The sequence below is a fragment of the Impatiens glandulifera genome, chromosome 6 (genome assembly GCF_907164915.1).
Source record: "Impatiens glandulifera chromosome 6, dImpGla2.1, whole genome shotgun sequence".
NCBI lineage: Eukaryota > Viridiplantae > Streptophyta > Magnoliopsida > Ericales > Balsaminaceae > Impatiens > Impatiens glandulifera.
In genome coordinates this window covers 33,697,602-33,706,609 of record NC_061867.1, presented here as the reverse complement: position 1 = coordinate 33,706,609, position 9,008 = coordinate 33,697,602, and the positions used below count along the sequence as shown (strand labels likewise).

Here is a 9,008-nt window from a genome sequence, read left to right as displayed (position 1 = left end):
CAAAGTAGGCCAAAGGAAACTTCTCAAATTTGGTTCAAGCTCTAGAACATTTCAGCCCATATGTACAATGTTGAAGCAATTAGTCACTTTGCAGGTACAATTGAGAAAATATTATATATGGATCAAATAACTGAAGGAGGAGAGCACTTCTCCTTTGTTAGAATTAGCATTGAAGTGCATCTTAGGAGTGTCTTGCCAATGAAAATGGTAGTGGTTGATAGAAAAAGAAAGTACAATGTCATGGAGATTTCTTATGAATGGAAACAGAAAATGTGTGCTTTTTGTAACACTTTTCTACACAATAAATGTAATAAAGCTAAAGAAGAAGAGTAAAAAAACCAAGAAAAAAAGAAGAAGGAAACAAAGAAAGTTAAACTAAAAAATCAAACATTTGTAGAAGAAGCAAGAAGGATTCTGAAAAAAAGGAAAGCAGCGAAAGAAAGTAAAGGGAATCAAGATGAAGAGAGAATTTTTTTTTGTAATTCAAAGAACTAGCATTTAGCCCGTGCATTTGTACGAGAAATAATATAAAAATCGTGGAAAAAAATTACGGATAACATTTTTTGACATTTTTTAACCGTTTTAAGTTTATGGGTGAGTCAACCCATAATCCGACCCAAGTATCCATTTACTCAACATCATTATATATTAGTTAGTTAAAAACTTGAACTTATATTAATATTAAAAGGTCCCGCGTTTATCAAATTTGGTGTTGAATTTAAAATATAAAGTCTTTGTAGCATAGTTGGTTAAAGAGTTGTACTTGTTTTGTTAGGTTGCAAGTTCGAAACATACCTCTAGCATTTTTAATTTTATTTTTAACCGTTTTAAATTTAAAAACGGGTCAACCCACAATCCGACCCAAGTATCCAAATTAACCACAACTCTCGACCCGGCAATCCGAACACTTTAAAATTAAGCATCATTATATATATATATATATTAGTTAGTTAAAAAGTTGAACTTATATTAATATTAAAACGTCCCGCGTTTATCAAATTTGGTGTTGAATTTAAAATAAAGTCTTTGTAGCCTAGTTGGTTAAAGAGTTGTACTTGTTTTGTTAGGTTGCAAGTTCGAAACATACCTCTAGCATTTTTAATTTTATTTTTAACCGTTTTAAATTTAAAAACGGGTCAACCCACAATCCGACCCAAGTATCCAAATTAACCACAGCTCTCGACCCGGCAATCCGGACACTTTAAAAATTAAGCATCATTATATATATATAGATTATGATGAAAATGAAAGATGAACCTCAAGTTGTTGAGGAAACTCAAGATGAAAACACTCATAATTTCAAAGTTGAAACAGAGAATTCTAAAGTCGATAAAGAAGATTTCAAACCGATGTAGAGTCTGAAGCTGAAGCTAAAAATAAGGAAGACAAGAATACAGAAATTCAAGTTGAAGATAACAAAGATAAAAATCTTAAAATTCTCAAAAACAATTCTTTCTATGAAATCAGAACGGACTCGTACAAAGAGAGAATTCAAAATGAGAAACAACAATACTCATCATCCTTTTCAATACAATTTCTTTTTATCATTAGAGAAAGAGGAAGATGAAGGGGAAGAAGACCTCTCAATGAAGATAGATGGCATGCAAAAATCCCAAGCTGGGATGATTATGTTTGAATGTAGTCTTTTCTGTTTGTAATCTCTATTTTTTTTAGAATGTATAAATGCTAATAATCAATTTTTATCAATTTTTTTAGGGTCTTTTGATTGTCATCCTTAATTATAGCTGGAATTTATTTAGCTTTGATTTATGACCCTCCCACTTTTGGGATTTTAATGAAATGACTTTAACCGTTTTCTAAAAAAAATATATTCCAAACTGCAAATCATTCAAAATATATATAGATTTGCATTCAAAATATATATAGAGTGGACGAATTCAGGATTTTTTTGAAGTGAACTTAATATATTGTCTATATTATTATGTTCAAATAAATTAAGTTATAAGAGAGTTTAAAACATAAAACCCAAGCATTATAAAATATATATCTATTTTCGTAGCTAAATTTTGTTCAAAATAAAGGGTCAAGTAATTGACAAAAAAAAAAATAATCTTGTTTGCGAAGTTATGTCTTCGAACTCTTTATGGCTGAAAATAATCTCTCAATAGTAGTATAAAAATATAATGTCAAAATAATATAACCAATCCAATCAATTTAACATAAATTGTTTGAAGATTATTTTCAAGTTCATTGCTATCTCTATGGAATATTGAATCTTCAATCTTTTTAAAAATGGATTTAACTAAATAGATTTGACTTAATTCATGTGCACAAATAATTTGTTAATAATTAATGTTAGAACTATTAAATGCCAATAACCTAAATATTTTGATCTATCAAAACCACACATTTAAAGATAGTTTTTAAAACATAAAAGACAGTCAAATTGTTTTGTAACAAAATTAGACTGATAATGTATATTATGGTAACCGATATCAAACCCCTATCATATCAGAACCGACTGTAAATGAGAATGTAATAAAAAATAATAATAGCAATTTGTAGTGGCTTTCATTGTGTTTTGTATGATAACAATTAGATTCTCAAAAACCAATCTAGTATTGCCAAACTAAGTTGAGAGTAAAATCAAAAGCCAATTTGTTGAAAATTAAGAACAATTCAATAGATCAAGTAAAACCCATTGATCTATTTCAATGGTTCTCCAATAAGAAAATCATAAACTCTGTCTTCTAGAGCAATGAAACAAAGCTAGAGATATTACATTGGGAAGGTGAAAGGGAAAGGGTTGTTTGGTTTATTTCATCTTTGCCTCCGTAAAGAGGACATGGCGATTGACCCGAGGATCATACTTCCTAAATTCAAGTTTTGAGTTCTGTGGAAAGTTCTTCGGGTTCTTCTTCTTCACGTAAAAGAATCCAGTCCCAGCAGCAGAAACAAGCCTAATGAACATGGATGCAGTCTTCTTCTTCTGTCCCATTTTCTAACATTAAAGAAAACACCACCATTTTCAGATATCAGACAAATTGGGTAGTTCTAACTAAAAACTTATACATATAAAAAATGCATACAACCATCATTCTTTGACTGAATATAATCATCCAAGTTGTTGGAATAGGTGACACATATGTTCTTGATATGTTAGGAAATTCTATTGCCAAAATGAAGACAAGAAGTTGATTACAAGTAGTGAAGAAGTTGGTTAGTTCAATTGTTGATTCGAGAAGTTGAAAATCAAGGGAGCTTCGATGAATTCAATTGAGGATTAACTTGGTATTGAATAAGGAAGAATGTTACATAAACATTCTAGCAGAAGAAAATTTGAATTAAGAAACTGCCAAATTGGATATGTGAGATCAAAGGAATTTTAGGGAATATGCCACCACCTCATCCACTATCTATTCGGTAGGGGTTGTTTGAGAGAAAACTCATTTCTCTTAAATGGCTGATGCAAAAACCCTGAAATTTTGTAACCCTATTATATAAAGGGACTTTTGTGTCTTAGAATTTGGAGCTGTTATTCCAAAGTGAAAAAATCTCTTTCCATTGTAGAGAACTTCTTGACCGTGTTCTAGAGTGAACATTGTAACTTCTTGTAATCTCCATCTGATAATAGTGAATAGCCTTACTCTATCTTCGAAGTGGTTAGTGGATGTAAGTTGTTATAACCTATTCCAACAACTTGGTGTTGTTAATAACCGAACCACTATAATAACTTGGTGTCGTTTGCTTGTTGATTTTCTATTTCCTCTTCTACTTCTTCTCAGATTATTTTGGTTTTGGAAAACAACATTGGTTGGTGAAGACCTCCCAAATCCTTAACACAAGTCAACAATAACAACAAGAAACCACTTGTCTCAATTTATCAGTCAGAAATCAGACACTACATTAGCCTGTCCTCGTAGGTGTAACAAAATCGATAAAATAATATGTAGTTGTGATTTCTGAGAATCAGACCACCAAGGAATTAGGCGGAGATGTTAAAACTCTCTGTCTAGCGTTTGAAGAAAGTTCAATACAAAACAGAGAAACCCTACACAGGGCCAGCCCTGAGGTGCGGGATACCCTATGCCAATTTCAAATATGAATTACTTGATGAAAATCAAAATGTAACAAGATCTAATTTTACCTAAACTAACTTATAAATCAAATTAAAATAACTTAATTATTAACGGAAACAGTATTTTTTTTTGCAGATACAAATGAAGTACATATAAATGCCATCTGAGCTGGTCTTGCTCTACAAACAGTATTGATGCATTCTGTGATGTTATTTACTTCTTCACAAAAGTTTCAATCTTATGTGCTTTTGTGTTCGAAATCTCTAACAAAATCCGGACTAAGTTGCTCTATTTTCTAGATCAATCTATGTTTTCAGCCAAGAAAAGAAATAAAATTCCAAGCTTTATGGCCTAAGCATCAGTTGAATATCCATTCTATATCCATCCAGTGATTCTGAAGTAAATCACAGCCCAAAGGGTCAGCAATTTTCACTAAGAAGATTTCATATAATCTAGCGAAACTATAATCTATAACTACACAAATTAAGAATTAGAAAGTTAGAACTTAGAAACATACCTGGGTCCGCTGGGAGTGGGCAGGGAAGTCTAGAGAAACGGAGAATCGGCGACTGGGTGAGGAGAGGAGACTGTAGTGCCAGAGCCGTCTCACGTCTGACGCGGTGGAGTCTGGAGAGCCGGAGAGGAATTTCGTCGCTGGTGTGGTTAGATTAGGTTTTAGAATATTATTACTTAGAAGAAGAGAGGAGTTTTTTTTTTTTTTTTGAAATATATCGGAAGGGAGTGGAAAGACAAATATACCCTCAACCAGGATAATATTGAAGGAGGTGTTATCTCAAGTTGATATTCGTGTCGCGGTAGTCGAACCGAATTGTTCCGTCAAAGACGATTTTTTTTGTTTGACCGATAGTTTATCGGGAGAAAGGCGATAATGATATTTGTGTCGGGAAATTTGACAGAATAACCCTAAAGATGGCCTTATTTGACTTTTTGACCGGCGCATAAAATTAAATGCGCTAGTGACACATTTTAATATTTTGGACGAAAATGCCCCCGTTGTGAGACGCAACTGGGTGTATTGTGAAAAGTCCACAATCGCAGGACACAACCGGAATTCGCAAGACGGATTTTTTTTTATGCGTCTCGCGATTGTGGACTTTTCACAGGGCATTTGTGGACTTTTCACATGGCATCCGGTTGCGTCTCGCAACGGGGGAATTTTTGTTCAAAAAATAAAAGGTGTCACTAACGCATTAAAATTTATGCGCTGACCACGGATGCAAATAAGACAGTCTTTAAGGTCATTTAGTCAAATTTCTCATTTGTGTCATCACCCCGATTTCATCTTGATTTTGTCTCAAACACTATAAACACTTACACAACCATGACTCCCGCTTTAACTTAAAACGTCTTCAATTAAAATTGAACCCATAACATTTTCGTATTTTAAACCGACTCTTACTACTGGGTTACCTCGATGAGTTATAATATTATATTTTTTTAATATATTATAATATATATTATATTAAAATATTTATTTATATTATTTATTTTTATATTATTTTTATTTTTTTAAAAATATAATATAAACGGTGCACGCGAAAATTTCTCAAAACTGAACTTGGCGAGGTTGATAGTTAAAAAAAAAATTCGATGTAAAACAGGACGGATCCGGGGACGATAAATGCATTCTCCGCCCCATTGTCATTCCTAAATTTAGACTTGTCATGTTAAATAGTTAAGTGTATTTTCGGGTCTACGTGCTCCAAAATTTACAACAAACAAGTGGGAGAGGATGCTTGGAAAGTTTGACGAAATGAACTTGATAATCGGTTAAATTCGAAAAATAACTCACACTTGATAAACTTTGCAGTCATAGGGGAAATATCATTTTTACAAAGTTTATGAAACAGGACATTTCTCGAATTTAACCCATTATCCAGATGATTTCGTCAAATTTCCCGGATACTTAACCTATAAAGATTAGTTTCGCCTATGAAAAGAAGCTAAAAAAGAAAATAAAAAATAAATAAATACTATTTGTTTCCCAAGCGCAAGTTAACATTGGTGGCTTTTGTTGTGTCTTCTTCTTCTCTTTGTGAGTCTGTAGAGAAAGATAGCCCTAGAGCGTAAATCTGGTGAGACCAGACATCTAAGAAGGTGAAGAACGGTAGAGGTAACGAAATTTCAAACCATTTTTCCGTTGAAAACGAAAGTTGTTCACAAAGGGAACCTTTTTAGTAAGCATTCAATCAACTTATCTTTTATGTCATCTATTTTAGGGTTTCAATCGATCAAAGTCGGAAAATGGATAGCACAGTCGATGCCGCAGGTGAGCCGATCCCAACTTCTGCGGTCCTGATGTCTTCGGCGCGTCACATAGCGATCAGTTGCAAGAACGAGAACGCCGCATTCATCAAGTGCAAGAAAGCCGATGCGAATCCCGAAAAATGTCTCGATAAAGGCAAGCAAGTCACGCGATGCGTCTTTGACTTGTAAGTCCATGATTTCTTTCTTGTTGAATATATATCTAGATTTATTGCAGTTATATTCGAAATTATGTGCGGAAATGAAGATTGGATGCAGATTGTTTCTAGCAAATCCTTGGAATGGGTTATCAAATAAAACCTGTAGGAAATAGGATGACTTGTAGGTTGGTTGATTTTGTTTTTCCCTTCTATCTGTTAAGTCTTTGGAGGAGATAAGCTAGTGCAGATGTAACTAATATTATAGTCAGATAAAACACATTCTTATCAGATGATACACAAAAGACCGAAAAATGGCGTAGTTAAAGATAGAGACATTAAGGAAATCATAGCCCTAATACAAATCCTATTCTTCCTACAACAACACTCAAGAACGAAACCTAAGACATTCAATGCTCCTAAATGAATCACCATGGGATCTCATAGCTCTTCATCTATCATGAGATGAAATGTGAGTGTTTCATTGCTTAGTATGTGACAAGAATTATGCTGAGAGATGTTCACATCTATTAGACAATTGGTTGTGTTGTGATCACTGAGTTTGCTTCTCTATAGTGTTTGTCCAATCAATGATGGGAATATCTTCAACAAACATAACCACTATCGAACATCTTATTAGTACATGCACAACAGCACTGTTGTTAACCATTTTTTATCTTGATTTTACTTAAACAGACGAGATTCATTTCGTGTCAGGGCAATAGTTATGTTCTGTGGTGCCTTGTCAAAGTTTAAGACTATAAAGATGTAGAAGTTATGTCAAAATTTTCTTTTTATTTTTCTCCATAGCTGTTTCTGATTAACTCATCAGCACCATTTCTTGACCTTGATTCTTGTTAAGTTCTACAAAAGAAAAATCAAAACAATGAAATAACCTCTAATAATTTGTTATACATCTCGGATCTATACATTTATGGTACTATTTGAATCCTTGGATTTGGAAACTTTCTAGTTTGTATGTTGATTATAACTTATTTTAGGAGGGACCAAGATGACTTTTATTGCTTAACAAATGGCTATTCATGTCTTGACTTGTGCTAAACTAGTTTAAACCATGGTAGATGTGAGTTACTTTTCTTTTGTATGATATGGAGTCTCTCCATATTGAAAGCTTATATTATTTCTTTATTCTCTTGAAGGTCATTTTCTTTTAATTATTTATGGTATCATGCCAACAAGAGAATTTGGGTGCTAAAACAATAACCCAAAACCATTTGAATTGACAGTTAAACTCTTTGTGTCTTTTTCTTTTTTCATTTTGTGATTGATGAAAATGAACCCACTAGGTAACTCAAATGACAAGAGTTTTGCCACTAAGAATGCCTTAAAGTTGAAGTGGGGGATCGCACTTGCTTTTTAAAATTCGAAATAAAAAAAATGACTGATGAAAATGGTAACATTGAAATGCCCTATACCCACCCAATTTCTTTTGGTAGATCCTAACACAAATTATGTACAAAATGAAGATCTCAATCATTGACACCCTTTTGGATTGTGGTTTTTAATGAAAAATTCTTTTAAATTTTTATTTTTTTCTTAGGAGGGTTTAGGCTTCTACTCCTATTGTAACCACCCAAGTTCCTAACATAATAATGCAGACCTCCAAAATGTTGCTTTAAGATTACAACTGCTGTCATTTGATCGAAAATCACACGGGGCTTAAACATTCCTTCTTAAACTCTGTTTTTGAAAACATTTTATATTGTAGGCTGAAGGATCTACGTCAGAAATGCACAAAGGAGATGGACGCATATTCAGGTTGTATGTATTACCACACGAACGAGTTTGATTTCTGTCGCAAAGAGCAGAAGGAATTTGAGAAAGCATGCCCTTTTCCATGAGTATTTTTCTTTCCCCCGCCCTTAATAATAAGCACAAGATTGTTTGATGCTCAGGAATGCAAATGTTTGTTTTATCTTTTGTTTTACCCCCCCCCCCCCCCCCCCCCCCATCCTTTTATGGAAGAGATCATTTATGAGCAATGGCATGGAAACAACCTTATCTTCTCATCATTGACATTATTCACTAACAAGAGCTCAAATAAGTAAGAACACTCTATGATTGATTGAATCACAGAAATGAAACATTCTGGGAGGTTGTTAGATTTCTTGTTTCTGAAACTATTTTGAAGAAAACAATGTTTTTAGTATATCGTAGTTGTGGTTGAGTTTATTTTTTTTATTTGAGAAGTAGGTACAACTTTTGACAAATTTTTGAGTTATCACCTACTCCAATTGGACATCTATTCGTTCTAAGTTTTTGTGGTAAAGAATTAACTTCCAACTAATATTGTGAGGATTGACATTGCTTGAAAGGTGACTGTTTTGCCCTTTCATGTGAGAGTGAACATGAGAAATTTGGGAGTAGATGATATTATCCGAGGAACAAAAATGAGTAATTAAATAAAGACAAATATATTAGAATAATGTAGTTAAGTAACTAAAAATTTTATTCAAGAAATAATTTTTTTTGTGGTTATTTTCTTAATTAAGAAAGCTGAGAATATGATTCTAGAGTGATTGAG

General features: G+C 33.0%; 2 protein-coding genes across 2 annotated transcripts; one reads left to right on the top strand and one right to left on the bottom strand.

The window, feature by feature from the left end:
• Positions 1-2,595: 2,595 nt before the first annotated feature.
• Positions 2,596-4,735, bottom strand: LOC124942348 (50S ribosomal protein L33). Its single transcript, XM_047482828.1, has 2 exons — positions 4,558-4,735; positions 2,596-2,962 (listed from the first exon to the last, which is right to left on the bottom strand). The coding sequence occupies exon 2, from the start codon at positions 2,957-2,959 to the stop codon at positions 2,777-2,779; it is 183 nt and encodes a 60-aa protein (XP_047338784.1). The 5' UTR covers positions 2,960-2,962; positions 4,558-4,735; the 3' UTR covers positions 2,596-2,776.
• Positions 4,736-6,026: 1,291 nt separating this feature from the next.
• LOC124941895 (NADH dehydrogenase [ubiquinone] 1 alpha subcomplex subunit 8-B-like) lies at positions 6,027-8,633 on the top strand. Its single transcript, XM_047482265.1, has 3 exons — positions 6,027-6,174; positions 6,281-6,493; positions 8,193-8,633. The coding sequence occupies exons 2-3, from the start codon at positions 6,306-6,308 to the stop codon at positions 8,323-8,325; spliced, it is 321 nt and encodes a 106-aa protein (XP_047338221.1). The 5' UTR covers positions 6,027-6,174; positions 6,281-6,305; the 3' UTR covers positions 8,326-8,633.
• Positions 8,634-9,008: the final 375 nt, after the last annotated feature.

Bases quoted from the DNA above. Each gene is read 5' to 3' on its own strand.
- LOC124942348 (XM_047482828.1), bottom strand. From the start codon at position 2,959: ATGGGACAGAAGAAGAAGACTGCATCCATGTTCATTAGGCTTGTTTCT.
- LOC124941895 (XM_047482265.1), top strand. From the start codon at position 6,306: ATGGATAGCACAGTCGATGCCGCAGGTGAGCCGATCCCAACTTCTGCG. The intron at 6,494-8,192 runs GTAAGTCCATGA...TTTATATTGTAG, and splicing joins ACGCGATGCGTCTTTGACTT to GCTGAAGGATCTACGTCAGA.